This window comes from Schistocerca nitens, chromosome 1 (genome assembly GCF_023898315.1).
Source record: "Schistocerca nitens isolate TAMUIC-IGC-003100 chromosome 1, iqSchNite1.1, whole genome shotgun sequence".
Taxonomy (NCBI): Eukaryota; Metazoa; Arthropoda; class Insecta; order Orthoptera; family Acrididae; genus Schistocerca; species Schistocerca nitens.
In genome coordinates this window covers 474143655-474164834 of record NC_064614.1, presented here as the reverse complement: position 1 = coordinate 474164834, position 21180 = coordinate 474143655, and the positions used below count along the sequence as shown (strand labels likewise).

At 37.2% G+C, this 21180-nt stretch overlaps 1 protein-coding gene across 1 annotated transcript in view; it reads right to left on the bottom strand.

The window, feature by feature from the left end:
• The window catches only part of LOC126251984 (transcription initiation factor IIA subunit 2), a 39647-nt gene extending 29656 nt beyond the window's left edge, over nt 1-9991 (bottom strand). The window contains exon 1 of the mRNA XM_049952762.1: nt 9747-9991. Coding sequence (XP_049808719.1) covers nt 9747-9818 — 72 coding nt within the window. The 5' untranslated portion in view covers nt 9819-9991. The remainder of the gene's footprint in view (nt 1-9746) is intronic.
• Between the last annotated feature and the right edge of the window lie 11189 nt (nt 9992-21180).

The window sequence follows — 21180 nt, the reverse complement described above, 5'->3', positions numbered from 1 at the left end:
ATACCTCCTGATTAGTTATGTGATCTACCGATCTAATACTCAGCATTCTTCTGTAGCACCACATTTCGAAAGCTTCTATTCTCTTCTTGTCCAAACTATTTATCGTCCATGTTTCCCTTCCATACATGGCTACACTCCATACAAATACTTTCAGAAACGACTTCCTGACACTTAAATCTATACTCGATGTTAACAAATTTCTCTTCTTCAGAAACGCTTTCCTTGCCATTACCAGTCTACATTTTATATCCTCTCTACTTCGACCATCATCAGTTATTTTGCTCCCCAAATAGCAAAACTCCTTTACTACTTTAAGTGTCTCATTTCCTAATCTTATTCCCTCAGCATCACCTGGCTTAATTCGACTACATTCCATTATCCTTGTTTTGCTTTTGTTGATGTTCATCTTATATCCTCCGTTCAAAACACTGTCCATTCCGTTCAACTGCTCTTCCAAGTCCTTTGCTGTCTCCGACAGAATTACAATGTCATCGGCGAACCTCAACATTTTTATTTCTTCTCCATGGACTTTAATACCTACTCCGAATTTATCTTTTGTTTCCTTTACTGCTTGCTCAATATACAGATTGAATAACATCGGGGAGAAGCTACAACCCTGTCTCACTCCCTTCCCAACCGCTGCTTCCCTTTCATGCCCCTCGACTCTTATAACTGCCATCTGGTTTCTGTACAAATTGTAAATAGCCTTTGGCTCCCTGTATTTTACCCCTGCCACCTTTAGAATTTGAAAGAGTATTCCAGTCAACATTGTCAAAAGCTTTCTCTAAGTCTACAAATGCTAGAAATGTAGGTTTGCCTTTCCTTAATCTATTTTCTAAGATAAGTCATAGGGTCAGTATTGCCTCAGAGCTCCAACATTTCTGCGGAATCCAAACTGATCTACCCCGAGATCGGCTTCTACCAGTTTTTCCATTCGTCTGTAAAGAATACGCGTTAGTATTTTGCAGCTGTGACTTATTAAACTGATAGTTCGGTAATTTTCACATCTGTCAACATCTGCTTTCTTTGGGATTGGAATTATTATATTCTTTTTGAAGTCTGAGGGTATTTCACCTGTCTCATACATCTTGCTCACCAGATAGTAGAGTTTTGTCAAGACTGGCTCTCCCAAGGCCGTCAGTAGTTTCAGTGGAATGTTGTCTACCCCCGAGGCCTTGTTTCAACTTAGGTCTTTCAGTGCTCTGTCAAACTCTTCACGCAGTATCGTATCTCCCATTTCATCTTCATCTACATCCTCTTCCATTTCCATAATATTGTCCTCAAGTACATCGCCCTTGTATAGACCCTCTGTATACTCCTTCCACCTTTCTGCTTTCCCTTCTTTGCTTATAACTGGGTTTCCATCTGAGCTCTTGATATTCATACAAGTCGTTCTCTTTTCTCCAAAGGTCTCTTTAATTTTCCTGTAGGCAGTATCTATCTTACCCCTAGTGAGATAAGCCTCTACATCTTTACATCTGTCCTCTAGCCACCACTGCTTAGCCATTTTGCACTTCCTGTCGATCTCATTTTTGAGACGTTTGTATTCCCCTTTGCCTGCTTCATTTACTGCGTTTTTATATTTTCTCCTTTCATCAATTAAATTCAATATTTCTTCTGTTACCCAAGGATTTCTACTAGCCCTCGTCTTTTTACCTACTTGATCCTCTGCTGCCTTCACTACTACATCCCTCAGAGCTACCCATTCTTCTTCTTCTGTATTTCTTTCCCCCATTCCTGTCAATTGTTCCCTTATGCTCTCCCTGAAACTCTCTACAACCTCTGGTTCTTTCAGTTTATCCAGGTCCCATCTCCTAAATTCCCACCTTTTTGCAGTTTCTTCAGTTTTATCTACAGTTCATAACCAACAGATTGTGGCCAGAGTCCACATCTGCCCCTGGAAATGTCTTACAATTTAAAACCTGGTTCCTAAATCTCTGTCTTACCATTATATAATCTATCTGATACCTTCTAGGTATCTACACTTAATCATATAGCAATTCAATAAAAGGAACACCCTTGACAGCTTTCCAAGCTCCAAAGACCAGTCTCTGCAAGACACACAATTCTTTTAAAGGCATGTGAAATCCCAGTGGACGAAAAGTGGGCAAACTTGAGACCTTCCTATCAATTTGCTGTTTGGCTTCCTGGCTTCAACATTACATACTGAGCCTAATTCACCCATTCACTCACACAGACTACTCCATAAATGCAATACTGATGGAGAAGTTTCAGGAAGGTGAAAATAGTTCAGTTATTGTTGGGATTTTGTGTACAAAATATTTGTTATGTGTGTGAGCAGTGAGTTAACATGTATAGATCTCTCTGCCTATTACGTGTATCCTTAGATATTTAAGCTAAATGTTGTGTGTTGTGTATCTCGTGTAGTCTCATGCCTTTGTAACCTATGGAAACACATTAAATGTAGAAATGTTTCTCCATCAATATTATTTTATTGCACAGATATATAATTCAACAATTGAACTGAATAAGTTTATCTGGTGAATGGTGGAAAACTAAATACTTTTTGTTAACAGTTTATAATTTACAGCAATTATATTGTAACTGCACAAATGGCTTCTGCCCAAATAGTACAGACTGACAAGCCCATGGGTTGAGAGAATTATGCAACTTTGAAAACAGTTGGATTACCTTTGGAATGTCATGGATGGAACCTTAAAGTCAACACATTCAAATTTCCATAACAAAAATTGTAAGGCAAAATCCAATTACATTTTCTAGCCAATCCTGTAAATTACATTCATAAAGAAAAAGAAAAGAAAAATAAAGGCAGTTGTAATTTCCTTCCTTTGAGTAATGAGTTTTCAATATGTACCCACGTTTACTTCCTTAGAACCAACCAAGGACAAATTGAGAGAAATATTTGTTACTTTTCATGGCATGATTGAAAGACAGGGTAATCGTTGAAAGACAGACTGGTAACATGACAATCTTACCAAGTACGTCAATGAACAGTTTAGGCAACAACTGAGTGAATTTGGAATTAGACATAAAACTACAATTTGCTACAGTTCTGCTCAAAATGTAGTAGCAGGACGGGCTAACAGAACAATCTTAGAGAAAGCACGGAACATGTTAAAGGATGCAGAATTACCAAAATGTTGTTGGACAAAGCAGTATGAACTGCAGTGTATCTATACAACAGATTTCCTACTAAAGCTGTATGAACCAAGATCCCGTAAGTAGTCTAGACTGCTGAGAAACCTGGTCTAGATCTAAGAATTTTTGGATGTAAGGGCATGGTACAAATTCCCACACAACTTTGAAGAAAATGGGACTCAAAACCCAAAAAATATATTTTTAGTGCGAAGATGCCCAAAACAGACAGTTAATAACTAGCAGAAATCTAACATTTTTAGAATCTGGTGAAAATGAAACGAATGATGAAAGTACGTGTAGATATTAATTTCAAAGAAGACATCCAAAAACATACAAAAGCACCAGTAAATTTAGTAAGAAACTCCAGTAGCATAGGATGTCAATTTATAATGCTAATCACATGTAATGAAATTTAAGTTGCATCCAGCTTATGAGATGTATATGGCTGCTCACAGATTCTACAATGAACATCTTATGGTTGAACAAGCCTTGACCAGTCCAAATACAGATAACTGGTAGAAAGCTATAGAAAAGGAATTACAATCTTTCTCCAAGAATGACACTTATGAATGGGTTGATGCACCACAAGGAAAGAAACCATTACAAGTAAGAGTGAGTGAGTTAGTTAGTTGGTTGCATGTTCCATTGATCAATCGCACAGTGCGGTAGCCATTATGATGTGGAACGTGTCAAGTGCATAAGAAATGTACACTGAAACACGATTTTTTATATATATGGTCAGATATGTGGTGTATGTGTGGTTGGATATGGATGTGTGTGCGAGTGTATACCTGTCCTTTTCCCCCCCTAAGGTAAGTCTTTCCGCTCCCGGGATTGGAATGACTCCTTACACCCTCTCCCTTAAAACCCACATCCTTTCGTCTTTCCCTCTCCTTCCCTCTTTCCTGACGAAGCAACCGTTGGTTGCGAAAGCTAGAATTTTGTGTGTATGTTTGTGTGTCTATCGACCTGCCAGCGCTTTCGTTTGGTAAGTCACATCATCTTTACCCCATTCCCTTAAATGGCACAAAATGCATATACTATATTTATAGATTTATTTATTCATATTCAAGAATCTATGGTATAGAAGGAGTTGTCAAGGAGATATGATTTCAATTTATTTTTGAAGCTATTACTGCTGTCTGTCAGACACCTTATTTCATCTGCTAATTTGTTGAAAATTTTTATGTCACCATATTTTACCACTTTCTGTGCCAAAGACAGGTTGACTAAAGGATAGTGTAAGACTTCCTTTTTTTCTGGTTTTATAATCATGAATGTCACTGTTGTTTTTAAACTGGTCCATGTTGTTGAGAACAAATTTCATTAGTGAGTAAATGTACTGTGAGGCTGTTGTAAGAATTCCCCATATTTTAAAAAGATGCCTACAAGATGTGCAACTATGAACCCCACACATTATTCTAACCACTTTCTTTTGAGCAGTGAATACTTTTTGTCTAAATGTTGAGCTACACCAAAATGTTATTCCATATGACATCAGAGAATGAAAGTATGTTAGCTTACTAATTTCTATATCCTCATAATTGGCAATTATTCTGATTGGAAAAGTTGCTGAACCTAGTCGATTTAGAAGATCCAAAATATGAATTTTCCAATTAAGATTCTCATCTATATGTACAACCAAAAAACTTAGTATACTCTACCCTGTCTACTGACTTCTGCTGATGTGTTATATTTATCGAAGGAACTGTACTTTTCCCAGCAGAAAATTGGATGCACTGTGATTTTTCAAAGTTTAGAGCAAGCCCATTTGCAGAAAACCAATTAATGACTTTTCCAAAGACCTTATTTGTATCATTTTCAATTGGACTTTCTTTTACTGGATTAATAACGATGTTTGTATCATCAGCAAACAGTGTCAGTTCAGCTTCCTGTTTCAGATAAAAATGGAGGTCATTCACATATATCAAGAACAGAAGGGGGGTCGACCGAAGCGTCCGATCCCACCCGTCGGCTTTGACCCGTGACATAAGGCTCTTGTGGTATGTGACGTCACGACGGTGCGGAATTTAGTTTGTGAGAGTGGCGTGTTTGCGGATGTTGTTTTGATGCGATTGGTGGTGCTCTCTGGTGGTGTGTTAGGTGTGACGTTTTTGGTTTAGTTTGAGAGTGTGATGTCGTGTGTGAATTTTGGTCGTCGTGTGTGAATTTTGGTAAATTGCTTTTTTTATGTCTTTGGTAGGTATGGATATGACTGACAGGATCAACAGTTTTCGGTTGTCAGCTATGATGGGAGACAGTGCATTGTCTCTAATAAAATTTCTTCAACTATTCGGATTTTTGGATGAAGTCGTGAAGTGTTCAGTATGTCGTGAAGAAATGAGGCTTACTTAAAGTTCCGGCGTCTCGGACCAGGGATGGCTGTATGTGGAGATGTCGTTAAGGATAACAGGTCAAGGGAAGTGTTCGATTCCAATGTGTGGCTGTGAATGTTCTATTGGTATCGGGAGATGTTTTTGAGCTATATAGGTCAAGGGAAGTGTTAGGTCCTAATTTATGGGATCGGGAGCTGCTGTTGAGCTATATAGGTCAAGGGAAGTGTCCGATTCCAGATGATATTGTGTTTAGTGGTATTTGAGGAGTTTTGTGATGTCGGTTTTTTCATCTTTTTGCGTGGTTTTGTATGGGGGTGGTGGGTGTCTAAATTTGTTTGTATTTAGCTTGTCCCCACCCAAAAACCCCCTATTTCCCGCATTTGTCACATTAGTGTCATTACGCTTTTTGTGGAACGTGTGTGTGATTGTTTTTCGATGTATTTTTGTCATCATAATGTGTACGTACGTAACGACTTTATATGCGACATATTGGAATCTTGGTTTATGGTCATTTCCGCCATATTTGTGACGCCATAGGTCAAAACAGACGGGCGGGACCGGACACTTCCGTATTTCCACAGAAGGGGACCCATGATTGAACTCTGTGGAACACCTAATGTAATTTCACCACAAATTAAATGAAGATTTAAATCACTTGACTCATATAAGGAAACTTTTTGCTTCCTGTTCTGTAGGTATGACTTAAACCACTTGTATGCTATTCCATTTATACCATAGAATTGTAACTTCTGTAACAATGTCATGATTCACACAATCAAATGCTTTGGACGAGTTACAGGAAATTCCTATTGGTGACATTTTACTATTTAAAGACTATTATGTGGACAGTGAAATTGTATATTGCTGTCTCAGTGGAACAGCATTTTTGAAATCCGAACTGTGAATTACTAAGTATCCCATTACTGTTGAGATGTCTAACCACTATTGAGTACATTACTTTCTTGAAGATTTTTGAAAATGCTGAAGCAAGGATACTGGCCGATAATTATTGACATCTGTGGTGTCCCTCTTTTTGTAGAGAGGCCTGACAATGGCACATTTTAACCTGTCTGGGAAAATACCTTGAGTTAGTGATGCATTATGTATGTGAATCGGAACATCAGCTGTAATTGCTCCACATTGTTTTAATATCTTATTAGAGATGTCATCTACTCCAACAGAACATTTATTTTTCAGAGATTTAATAATTTTACTTATTTCACAAGAGGTTGTTAGGTGAAACTTAATCTGACTAAATTCCTTCCATGTACTGCCTGGCTTTTTCTTCTGAACTGTTCTCACCAATTTTTTCTCTTACACTTATGAAATGCTTGCTGAATACATTAGCTACTTGTGTACTGTTGGTTAGGATGGTCTCATTCTCTTTAATAGTAGTACTACCTACCCCAGTGGTTACTTTTCTTGTGTGCCTTCTAACAACATTCAATTCTGATTTTATTTTATTGCCGGAGTTGTTAATTTCTTCTCAAACATACATATATCTTGATTTCCTTACAACTTTTCTCAGTATGTTACAATAATTTTTATAATGCAAAACTACTTCTGGACCTTTAATAGTTTTTTCTGTCTCATACAGTTTACAATCCAAGGTTTCTTTGAAAAGTGTGTGGTGTTACACTTGGTAATTTTCTTTGGGAAACAATGTTCAAAGAGGGATATAAATTTATAAAGAAATATGTTGCACTTATCATTAGCATTTGGCTCATTATATACATCTCCCCGATTAACATTTCTTAAGCTTTCTCTGAATTGCTGTATAGATACTGGATTGAGTGACCTCACACTTTTACTTAATGCGTAACATTGCAGAGCGATATGAAGTGGGACAAGCATGTAATGGCAGTTATGGGGAAGGCGGATGGTCGTCCGGTTCACTGGTAGAATTTTGGGAAGATGTGGTTCATCTGTAAAGGAGACCGCCTATAGAATGCAAGTGTGACCTATTCTTGAGTAATGCTTGAGCGTTTGGGATCCCTATCAGGTTGGATTGAGGGAGTACATAGAAGCAAATCAGAGGCGGGCTGCTAGATTTGTTACTGGTAGGTTTGATCATCACGCGGGAGTTACGGAAATCCTTCAGGTACTCGGGTCGGAGGCTCTAGAGGAAAGGAGGCGTTCTTTTCATGAATCGCTGCTGAGAAAATTTAGAGAACCAGCATTTGAGGCTGACTGCAGTACAATTTTACTGCCACCAACTTACATTTCGCGGAAAGACCACAAAGATAAGATAAGAGAGATTAGGGCTCGTACAGAGGCAACCATTTTTCCCTCATTCTGTTTGGGAGTGGAACAGGGAGAGAAGATGCTAGTTGTGGTACGAGGTACCCTCCGCCATGCACCGTATGGTGGATTGCGGAGTATATATGTAGATGTAGAATGGTTTCCGAACTGTACACCCTGTTAGGTTTTGTAAGTTAATCAGTTGTGCATCATGGTCCAACAACCCATTTACCACAGGGAAAGCATGTGTTTGTTTTACATCCTCTTTCTGTGCAAATACATTATCTATTAACGTGCTACTGTTTTGAGCTATATGTGTAGGGAAATTCATCACTGATTTTAAGTTTTATGTAGTTAATAATACTTCTAGTTCACTTTTCCTATCAGAATTACTTAGAAAATTTACATTGAAATCACCACAGATTAACAATTTATTCTTTTTGTCTGAAAAACAGCATAATAGGGAGTCAAATTTTTTTATGAACAGCTCCCAGTCTCCTAATGGGAGATGTGTCTTTAGTAGTAAAAATCCTGAAGATGCAATACAAATTTTGAAGCTTATTTGGTAATCAAAGGCTTCTCTCAGCTAGAGGACACAGACTACAAAGAAACATTCACATATGTAGAGGAATATGCTTCTTTAAGATATCTCCCATCCGCTGCCATAAAAGAAAATTTTTAATCCACTACATGGATGTGAAGACCATATTTATCTATGACAAACTGAGTAGCAATTTTTGTGATTTCACCAGAAAACTCTTCAAGAAATGAATAAAACTTGGCTTCTGAAAAGTAGCATGCATGGTCTTAAACAGAGTGCTTACTGTTGGACTCAGTGCTTATGTAAAGCATTAACAAAGATGAACATGAGCCGGTCAGTAGCTGGTCCCAATACACATCATAGAAGAAACTGTAATTTTGGCCATGTGGTTGATGATATTTTTATTTTGACACAAAATGAAAGTTCGATGAACAAGTTTCAAGAAACAACTTCAATCTGATTTTGATGTTAGATGAAGAGTAACAATATCCTGATATGAAGATCATAAGAAGTGACAAAAGAGAATTGTTGATTGACCAACCAATGTACACAATGAGAATCCTAGAAAAATTTGGCATGAATATCTGTGAGCCAGTTTCCACAGCGCTAGAACAGGGTGTGAAGCTGTCACTAGCAGAAGATGCAATGTGTAAAAAGTAAGTATCCTACCTGGAGACAATGGGATGTGTCTAATATTTAGGTCAAACTTCCAAGCCAGATATTGCCTTTGCAGAGTATAAGGCATTTTAACCTTTCAATAAGAGTTATGGTTAAGGACTCTTAAATAGGTAAAATTAGGCCACATATGATTATTGAGCCGACTAGCGCCATCAAGTTAGCTCAGAACCAAACAAGTGTGCGATCCAAGTACATTGAAATTGGCATAATTTCACTGGGTACCACCTAAAACAAAAAGATATTACGAAAAATGTTTTCTAATTTACTGACCAAGTCTCTCAGGACATAAAAATTCCAGAAATTGGTTAAATTTACGATTTAATCACAAAGTGCCACGCAATGTGCGCCGAGATGGTGTGGTGTTCGATAAGATTGAAGCACATAAAAATATTTGTTCAAAGTTGCAGGTTGGGATCTGGCGAACAAATATTTTTTTGTGTATGCCGGCGGGGCATATACTATGTAAATACTTACATGTATTCTTACATCTCCAAACTAGTTTCGTGTTACACGGCTGATGTAGTATGCTTTTGTAAATTGTCGGGAACATATTGAATAGAGGAAAATGTATGTTCCTATATACTGTTCTTCCGTAAATATTATTTTACTGCGAAAATATATAAATCAAAACGTAAACACAAAAAAAGCAGCAACTGCGGACTAATTATATAAAGGATGGTAACAAGTAATTACAGCTAATATTAATCTCGTTAAGTCGTTCACAATCGGAATTAATTCTAGATTTTTACTACCCGATCTCAAATAACGATATCGTTTCCAAAGACACCGTTCGTCGCAATATTACGTACATTTACATTAAAACTACTAACCTGTATCAGTTCGTCCAGACTTTCTTGCAACGTATTCCCTAGTGTTGTATTCCTATAAAGCTGGTATGACATTTTAGTCACCTAAACCTTTTGATGGGTTGGATAATAACAATAAAGCGGTTTATACACACTACACAAACAGTAATTCCAACAGACGCCTCATACCACTCGGCGCTCAGCAATCGATTGTCTTTGGAATTTGGAAATACTTGCACTTGACATGCCCAACGTAGAGCAACACTTCACTGTAAAGGCTAATTCACCCTAAGCGTCACGGCGCGTCCACGTCACGTCGAGATGCATTTACTTTGGTCGAATGGCTGTCCTCAACTGTCTCTTTCGCGGGAGTTGCGATCTTCCCAAGATGGTTTTCCACCTTTTATACGCGCGAAGTGGACATACACATCATGGTACCTCATGTTCGTGGATGCTGGTGTCCACATTTCTACGAAATTGACATTTATTGGACTGAAATTACAGAGAGAAGACGGAAGTGCAAAACTACACAAAAAAAGAGTTGGATCCGAAAAATGTCATTAAGTGATACAGAAGGGGAATTTCACACACTGCACAAGGAGCTCGAGGAAGAGGAATATTCATTTTATATTTTTGGAAGTCGAAGCATCATTTCCTTTTCTGTTGTTCTGCTAAAATGAACACAGTGTTATGAGTTGCCATCGCATCCCAAGAAAAACTGGTTTGTTTGAGGTTAAGTTTCTCTTGATAAATTCTTGTTTGAAAGATAAGTAACTATTTTGTGGCATATAAAGGAGAACACTTTAATATATCATTCACTTACGTACAGCACTACAGCATGCTTGGATAAGAAAACAACAGACTGACATGGAGTAACTATTTCAGCATTGTTGCATGGAACATGGAACATATATAAAAACACCTTGAATAACATGACACAGAAAATAATTAACACTTAACTCTCCTCTTTATTTATTTTTCTTCTTAATTCTTGAAACACTTTTATAGTCTGTGAGTTAGTGAGTATGTCAGCAAGTTGACTTGAACTGTCCACATGTTTCAGTTTGACAGTCGTTCCCATGTGTTGTTGAATAAATTTTCGTGAAATTTCAATGTGTTTCTTGCCTCTTGTTATTTTTCTTTCAAAAGTATTCTTCAATATATGTATTGCAGCTTGATTATCAACTCAGAGTTCTGTTGGTTAATTCAAGCCTGAAATTCTAGGTTATTGTCCAAGGTGTTGTATCCAACATATATCATCGATTGAAGAGACAGCAGTTCGGTATTCTGCTTCAGCAGGTGAAGTTGCCACAAGACATTACTTTCGAGCATACCAGACAATGGGCCCTCTTCGCATAATAAAAACTCCGCTGGTGGAGCACCTGGATGCAATATCACCACCATAATCAGAATCAGTATAAGCAAGCAATGTTGAGCCTTCATCAAATATTACGCCATACTTCATAGTTCCCTTTGGATACTGAAAAATTGATTGCACCATTTTCCAGTGACTAACCATTGGTTTATTACTGAATCTGCTTAAGCAATTAACAGCAAAACTAATATCCGGACGTGATATTGTTGCAAGATACAGTAGACAGCCTATAGCTTCTCTATAAGATTCAGTCCTTTCTAATGGTTCATCGTTGACAAGATTTACTTCATCTGTCATCATTCCACGCTCCATAGGTGTGGCAACTGAATTTAAATCATCGAATTTAAATTGTCTTAAGATTTTCTATATATATGTAGATTGATGTACAAAGATTCCTTGTGAACTTATTTTAATTTTCATTCCAAGATATGTCATTTGGTTTCGCATTTTCCTGTCAAATGTTATTTCAAACATCTGATTAAATTCAAATGGTTCAAATGGCTCTGAGCACTATAGGACTTAACATCTGAGGTCATCAGTCCCCTAGAACTTAGAACTACTTAAACCTAACTTACCTAAGGACATCACACACATCAATGCCCGATGCAGGATTCGAACCAGCGGTCGTGCGACTCCAGACTGAAGCGTGTAGAAGCCCTCGACCACTCCGGCTGGCAAACATCTGATTAAGTTTGTTGCAAACTTCAGTGATGTTGTCTGTCATCCTCCCAATAAGTAGTCCATCATCAACAAACAGTGCTATAATGATGCTTCTGTCTTCATTGTAATAAATACAAGGGACATCTTCTGTATTTTCAAATTCTAATGCCATCAGATAATTTGAGAATTTCTCATTCCAGTTCTTTGGGGCTTGTTTTAGGCCATATAAACTCTGCTTTGTACTCTATTTGTACCATTGTTCAATCCATCAGGTTGATTCATGTAGATTTCCTCTTGCAGATCACTGTATAGAAATGCAGTCCTCAAATCAAGTGTTGCTATTTTCATTTCACTTGTAGCTGCAATACTAAGCAATAGTCTAATTGATTCAAGTCGTATTACAGGACTAAAAGTTTCTGACTAATCCAATCCTTCTTCTTGCTCAAAACCTCTAGCAACTAGTCTGGCTTTATAACACCCATCTTGATTTTTATGCAATACCCAGCGACCGGTTAAAGGTTTAGTATTCTTTGGAACTTCTACAAGACTCCAAGTTTTTAATTTTATTATCGATTTGTATTCTTCAGACATTGCTTTATACCAGTTCTTATCTTTCAAGGCATTTGAAACAGAAATGTCATCAACTTCGCATATCATGCCAATGTTTGCATTATTATTTTGTTGTATGTGATCCATTGCGTAGTCTGTAAATCTGACAGGTTGCCTAAGGTTTCGTCGTCACGTAATTTCGGCGGTGAGACTTCATTTTTTTTATGTTATCAGAAGACATGTTACAATCTTCAGAGACATAAGAGAAACAATCATTAGATATATGTGTTTCTTCTGGATATTTTAATTCATTCTTTTCTCCTGTGAAAGATTTAATTACACTAGCTCCCTCTTTATCTTCTATTCTTTTGTCAAATATGACATTATCAGAGGTAACTTGTAACCTACCCACACAAAATCGTTAAATGAAAAACATGAAAATGTAGCCAAATATAACCTCCCAACAAAAATAATGTCTAATAAGAATGCAAATTGGAGCCATATATCGTTAAATTGAAATGAACCCAAGCGTAAACTCCCCACAAAAATTAAGGAATGATGATTGATCATTAAACCCACAATAATGTTAATTAAATAATGAAGCATGAACTGAATGTAACATCTGAACAGAAATAATTCAACCTGATAAATCTTATAAGGGCAGCAACGCTGACCTTTGGCCCTGTGAAATAATTAAACCTAATAAATTCTTACCTCACTAAAACTGCATCTATATTTGCTCTTATTTTTCGGCACAGCTCCGTGCAATGCTGCCCCATATTTAATTTTGATTCTTGGAGGGAATGCATAGGACATATTATTTAACTTGAAATGAATCTTTTTCTTTAAAAAAATTACTTTATAGAAAAATTATTATTGGCGCATTTTTTGAACAAATTAATTACAATTAACATAGGTTATTAGCTGAGCGCAATGCTGCTTCATTACCTTCTACAATAATATACATATCATCCACCACATTCCTGACCAGACTCGTGGGCAGAGCACACCGCGGACGCATGCCGACTCGCCACACACAACTGTATCCGACTTCTACTACAGACAGAGTACAACTCGCAACTGAACTTTCGCGCGATCAAGCGCAGACTAGCAACGATAAATAACTCTCTGGTCAGAGATTCTGTCGTGTCTCGCCATCGCTGGTAATGATTGCATATGAAACGTACGTGTTTCATAACCCTCCACTGGGGGGGGGCTAAAATTTGGCAGCGATGGTGAGTCATTTGGACTTGCCATGAGCAACAAATTTTTTCTTAACTAATTAACTTTACAATTACAGAATATATACAGAATATATACAGATATATATATATATATATGTGTGTGTGTGTGTGTGTGTGTGTGTGTGTGTGTGTGTGTGTGTGTGTGTGTGTGTGTGTGTGTGTGTGTAGAACATGAAGTAAATATAGTGCACATGCAGTGAGTACAGAACATATCACGCAAAGACAAAATATATACAAGGAGTACAAAACATATTCACAAATGGCAAAAGTGCATATGCACTATAGTTGAGAGCAAATCACAAAAATGTATATGCAATGAGTAGAAATCATGTTTACAAATGACAAAAGTGCACATGCACTGTAGCTGAGGCAGGATTCGAACCTGCGACCGTAGCGGTCTTGCGGTTCCAGACTGCAGCGCCTTTAACCGCACGGCCACTTCGGCCGGCTGTTCCTGTATGAATTTACGGAAACGCGTTTCACTGTTTTGTAGGTGCTGATTAAAACGTTCGTCAATTTGGCTGTTCTGTTGGCCGAATTTCGCGTCTATTTTTGTATCCAGTGTGCGCGAAAGTTCTGCTGTCATAAAATTTAAACTCGTCCCATAACTGTGTTGCTTTTTCAGAGCATTGTTTACCGACTGCACTAATTTCGCCTCTAAGTGCTCCTGTTGTAGTTGTTTGCATATCCCTCAATTCTTGAGCAACAGATCTAATTTCTTCACTACTTTTCCTAGCACAAGCCTCAATTTCCTTATGTAATTGTTCTTTAGTATCATGACACTGCGCGGCAACGGCTCTAATCTGTTCACTAAGCTGTCTCGAATTGTTGTGTAATTTTTCACTAAGGTTGTCTTGATTTTCATTAAGTTGTTTGATCTGTTCACTAAGTTGTTTGGAATTGTTGTCTAATTTTTTACTAAGGTTGTCTTGTTTTTCATTCTGTTGTTTGGAATTCTCATTAAGTTGTTGTTTGAAATCTTCACTAAGTTGTTGTTTGAGATTTTCACTTTGTTGTTGTAGCAATCTTGCCATAATTTGTTCCAAGTCAATATTACTGGCTCTATTCTCCATGCTGTTTGATGACGTACCTGCAATTGTCACGTTTTGTGTAACCATTAGGTTATTCTGTGATTCTAGGAAATGTTTCCCAATCGGATGTGCACTGTTAGTCACTAAATCGGAATTAAATAAATCTGTCGTACTCTGATTATACTGTTCATTTTCATTAGAAAAATTTGTCTGTTCGTCACGTAAATCCTGCAAACCGGGTGTGTTAAACTGGGCAGAGCTCATTGCAACAGGACGCCCTGCGTCATCAATTGTCGTCAAATTAACAGAGGACACAATTGAATTAGTCTGTTCATCACTAGTATCAAAATCAACATTAGTGGTCGGTACACATTGATTGTCCGCAAATGGGGAACTGTCATTATTACACTGCGTGTCACAAGTACTATCGGTCAAGTTGTTTAATTCGGTTATTTCACTCATTATACCTCGCGATGTACTATTAACAGTTTTTTGCGGCCTTTTAACACAAATGAAAATTATTCAATAATGAAACAAAGACAATGAAAAATGCAACAAACACAAATACAACAGAGAGCAACGAATTGCCAATGATCTGTGAAAGAAAGTGTCAAAATTAATAAATGCGTTGCGCCAAAGCTAATTATATTAGGTAAATAAGAGCAGATATATGACTACTTATCAGAAGATTCTCAAAGAAATACGATCCTGGTCCGGATGTCGCCAAGTGTAACCTACCCACACAAAATCGTTAAATAAAAAACATGAAAATGTAGCCAAATATGACCTCCCAACAAAAATAATGTCTAATAAGAATGCAAATTGGAGCCATATATCGTTAAATTGAAATGAACCCAAGCGTAAACTCCCCACAAAAATTAAGGAATGATGATTGATCATTAAACCCACAATAATGTTAATTAAATAATGAAGCATGAACTGAATGCAACATCTGAACAGAAATAATTCAACCTGATAAATCTTATAAGGGCAGCAACGCTGACCTTCGGCCCTGTGAAATAATTAAACCTAATAAATTCTTACCTCACTAAAACTGCATCTATATTTGCTCTTATTTTTCGGCACAGCTCCGTGCAATGCTGCCCCATATTTAATTTTGATTCTTGGAGGGAATGCATAGGACATATTATTTAACTTGAAATGAATCTTTTTCTTTAAAAAAATTACTTTATAGAAAAATTATTATTGGCGCATTTTTTGAACAAATTAATTACAATTAACATAGGTTATTAGCTGAGCGCAATGCTGCTTCATTACCTTCTACAATAATATACATATCATCCACCACATTCCTGACCAGACTCGTGGGCAGAGCACACCGCGGACGCATGCCGACTCGCCACACACAACTGTATCCGACTTCTACTACAGACAGAGTACAACTCGCAACTGAACTCTCGCGCGATCAAGCGCAGACTAGCAACGATAAATAACTCTCTGGTCAGAGATTCTGTCGTGTCTCGCCATCGCTGGTAATGATTACATATGAAACGTACGCATTTCAAACTACGTCCTTTACATCAGGTAAATAGATTTAGTAGCAGGGTGAATCCAAATCGTACCCAACAAAGGTTCATTTCTTTGATTTCTTTTCAGATCGTTTGTGACCTTCAGTCAGAACATAGCAGTCACATCCAAAATTTCTCAACTTACCAAAATCTATTTTTCGTCCTAACTACAATTCAGGAGGACTTTTTCCTTTTACTGAACTTCTACCAGTTAGATTTAGCGTAAAGACAACATAATTTATCGCTTCAGCCCAAAGATTCTCATTCAGATTTCGTGCATGTATTGCCGATCGTGCTGACTCGGCAACTGTACACATTTCTCTTTCAATTCTGCCATTTTGCCAAGGTGTGTACGTGTTCGTCTTGATGTGAAATACACCAAGTTCATCTAGAAGCCTTTTAGTGAGCGCATTCTTCATTTCGGTCCCATTGTCTGACTTTGAACATTTTACTTTCTTCCCAAACTGCCTTTCTACCATTTTCATGAAAGCTTCTAATTTGGAAATAGCTTCATCTTTCGTCTTGAGAAAATAAATAGTTCGGAAATGAGATAAATCATCTTTAAACAGCAAGTAATATCTTGCTCCTCCTAACGACTTGAGATTCATTTCACACAAGTCAACATGAATTACATCCAAAGTATTTTCAGCAACTTTCGTATTTGTTGGATGAGATTTGTTATGTTGCTTGCCATAGATACAACGAACACACACATATTCACTCCAGTCATCAATATAATCGATACCATATCTTTTTAGTACGTATGTGACATGTGTGACATTTTTATGTACTAACTTTTCATGCCACATTTTAATTGAGATTGTTGTCATACATTTGTTAAATTCTTTTGTACAAAACAACATTTTGTACAGCTCTCGTTCGCGTCGAGCTATTGCTACAGTTTCCAGATTGTCAGCGGTTTTGAAAACTGAGAGATCTGCATTTGCAGTCTGAACATAACCTTTGTCTAAGACTTGAGTAACAGAAAGTAAATTAAAGTTTATGTTCAGTACATATAGAACGTTCTCCAGAACTACATCATACCCCTGTTCTCCATCGAAAGCCTCTAATTCGACATCTCCCACTCCAATTCCTTCTAATTCAGTTGCATTACCAATTAACACTTTCGTACAGTGATTTAACTTGAGGTAATTTATTAACCAGTCCCTTCTAAATGTCATATGTTGCGTGGCACCAAAGTCTTGGTACCAAATGTTCTCTTGATCCGACATAAATTTATCTCATTTATATTGGCAATATATAATCCAACAGTGATCAGTGCTTTATGTTTGTAACCTTTTGATTCTTTACTGTCAAGTTACCACTTGTCTTGTTTCTCTCTGACTTTGGACTTGGACATTTCCTGGCAAAATGACCCTTTTGTTTGCAGTTGTTACATGAATAATTCTCTCTACAGTATACTAAATATTTGGCACATGGTTTATTTCTGCAGTGTTTCTTTACATACCCATTTTTGCCGCATTTGAAATATTGAACTCTGGAAGTTTCCTGCTGACCTGCTTTGACAAATTATTTACCTTGTTTTGAGATAAAATTATTAGTGTAGGACATGCTTAATGGTTCTGTCTCATTTAACCTATCTTCCTCCAGACCCAAACGTTCAAACAATGTGTCGAGATTTTTGTTCGCTGCTGCTACATTATCCCATGCAGTATGGAACTGGTGAAGTTTTGGCGGTAACATCCCAAGAATTCGGGACATATCCCAGCACTCTTTCATGGCTTCGCCTTCCGCTGTTAAATCTTCTGCATATTCTTGAATATGCATATAGTTTTGAATAGCACACTTACTCGTATCGTATTTGTAACTGAAGAAATTTCTCTACAAACTTTCAATTGTCAAATCCGATTTTTTGCCATATAGCGGTTCCAATTTTTTAAGCATTTGACTAGCACACTTGCAATTTGGTATTTTCCTGGCTATGTTGCTACTGAAATTAAAACCTATAAAATTTGTGCTTGAAGATCTTTCTCAATCAAAGCTTTTACATGTTGATCAGTTCTCCTCCTGTTGGTTTAATTTCCTGTCCGGTTGCTACCGAATACAATTTCTTTGACTTTAATGTTAAATGTAGTTTAAATCGCCATTAAATGTCGTTACCATTTCCGTGGTGATCCTCTTCCAATTGTGTCTTGATAGAATTCATTGGTAACAGGTAAAAACTCTACTGTCTGTGAAGTTAATACACGTAACTGACTGTTCTGACTGTACTGTGACGATTAACAAAGTTTTCGCGACTTTAATTTTCGTGACACTAATTTGCCGATTGGCGCTACTTCTGACTATTTTACTGATATGCAATGCGTCACTGACCTGTTTGTGCACTCCTTTAAAAATAACAGACGAATAGTTTCATATCCAGTTTCGTACTTGCATTTATCTGGGCAAGCTTATAGATTCGTTCTGGGCCCATAACCTCTTTATAAATTCTTGTTTTAAAAATAAGTAACTATTTTGTGGTATATAAAAGAGAACACATTAATATATCATTCACTTATGTACAGCACTACGGCCTGCTTGGATAAGAAAACAAACTGACATGGAGTAACTGTTTCAGCATTATTGCATGGAACATGGAATATACATAAAAACACCTTCCATAACATATTGCAATACACAGAAAATAATTAACACTTAAGAGATTCGCTGCTAGTCTAGTGCACATTTTTGTGCAATAGTCATATCTCCCTCGATATCTATCCCTTCAACATTTAGAGGGCAAGTAATTTAGCACACTCATGTCATACAATTCAGACTGATGCCTTACTACTTCAATTAATCTTTCGTCATTTGTTATAAATTTTAGCAAAGTAAATAACGAAACGAAACAATTTATAACAAATAACGAACGAAAAACAGCTGATATTAACCACGAAAACCACAGCGAAATTAAGTACGGAGATCTGAGCATGGCCGTATATCGAGAGGAAATAAGCTTGGAGATCATGTGATCAACAACAGACGGATGATGGCAGTCGACAAAACTTTCTCCCCGAGAAACCTTGATGGTGCCGTGACGTGACGAGACGGGACGATCAGTGTAGATGCAGCCATCTGAAATGCATTGCCGCGCGTTTTGAAGGAACGTGGTGGCCAGTTTGAATTGGCCTTAAAACTTTGCTTTTACAGGCATGAATTTCCTAAACGTGTAACCCTCACCACCACTAGTGTAAGACAGGTTATATGTGGAAGCACCCTGCTTGTATACTGTCATACCAACTTATGCGTAAGTGACAAGAGATGAAAGGGGCTCTACTTTCTTGCACGATGTAGCTCCCCCACCTTTATGTACGAATTTCTGCAACTGCCGATACGTGGAAATGCTTCAGTCTGCACTGGTTCGTTCCACAGCACATATGTAGAATCGTTTGTTTATGTCTGTGGAAAGTTAGCATTGTGCCAAAATAACGGCCTTATTCTTTAACTAAGTAAATAAATACTTTCTAAAGTGGCAAAATGATCTTAAACAGTGCGATAGGAATATCATTCTACCATTCAGCAACTTATTTGTAACAGAGTAACACACTATCGTTTGAAACTACGAAATGGATTAGAAGCATTAAAACAGAGTGCGACCTTGCTGATGTTCATATTACAGCAGAACAGTCAACACTGTAAAGTTTCTTTTTTGTTTCAATATAACCATAGTAACTTTTGCTTTAGTCATTAAGTGTAAATATTACAGTGAAATGCAAATTTATTGGTGACTTTAGACATTTAAAACTATTCTTGACCATGATTAAAATCCTATGCAAATATAACAGTGTTTGTATTGGCGCTTTCACTGAATAACGAGTGTTCTGCACAGTGGTACAAAGTTTGTTTACAAAATTAAGCACTGCAGTGGTGAAACAAACATATATATACAGCGCCTGTGACCTATCAGAAACCTGAAACATCCAAAACTTAACTGTTGTGACAGAAACCTTGCTTTCTGATGTACTTTCAGTGCGTTACTGATGACACAAAATTTTAGAAACACTGCTCTCCAAAATGCAATATTGCAGTGACTCCAGTTGCCAGATATTTTAATGTTACTTGTAGCTGGCACAGTATGTTACATACATAAAACATGCTTTTTTACACAGGCAGAAATGTGGGTCGAAAAGATTTTAAAATTGATTTTACTCATTCGAAAATGACTTTCGAGTGAAACGTTATCCTTGACAGATAACTCCCTTGCTAACATACTGGATGTTACCACTCAATTTCTACGAGATGTTCATTTACATACCCAGCATTTTTGTGCCAGATTTTTGTTCATCAACGTCACCATAAAATCTTTGGCTGAGAGCTGTTAAACCCCCATTCAAATAATTTCACTCTTCACCAACTTGAAAATCGTGCAAGTAGCATTTCCAGCTTCGATGAGTGAAGACGCTAATGTGTATACAATTTTAATGGTGAACAGTTGCACATACAACCTCAATCCATAGCGTTCAGGAGCGTTGCAATTCAGGTGACCTGAATTTCTGGTGGTGCAGCGCACACATTCCAAGGTGGCGTCAACTGAAATAGATCGTGCAGACTTAAATGCAGTGATGCAGATTTTAAGTCAAGAGATAACAGTAACGTTAATGAAAAGAAAATTACCACACAAATAGTGGGTGCAATAATAGATTTCCTATAGAAATAATTTGACGGAGTTATCAAAAGAGTAGCCGCCATGTGCTGAAGATGTGGTTTCTTGTGCTACAAACTTTTTGATGTTTTTAGTGAATTATACTGATGCTACAGTGTTCATTTTTGGTGCAGTAGTGTAGAATGTGAAGCGTAAAATCCTAGTGACTCATACATTTCTTTACATATATTTACATATTTAACTTAACTTACACTATTTACTTTGCGTCCAAATGAGATCATGTGCATATGGTCAAATAGCTAGGTCTTCGAATAGCTCTGAAGTCCAAACAACTGAATGACATATAGAGGTTCTGTGCAGCAAGTAACTACGCAGTGTAATTAACTATTGCATATTTTGTCGAATAAAATGTAATTTCTTGATATTTGAGATGACTCTAAATTTCCCAATGAATTGCCAGAACGGTC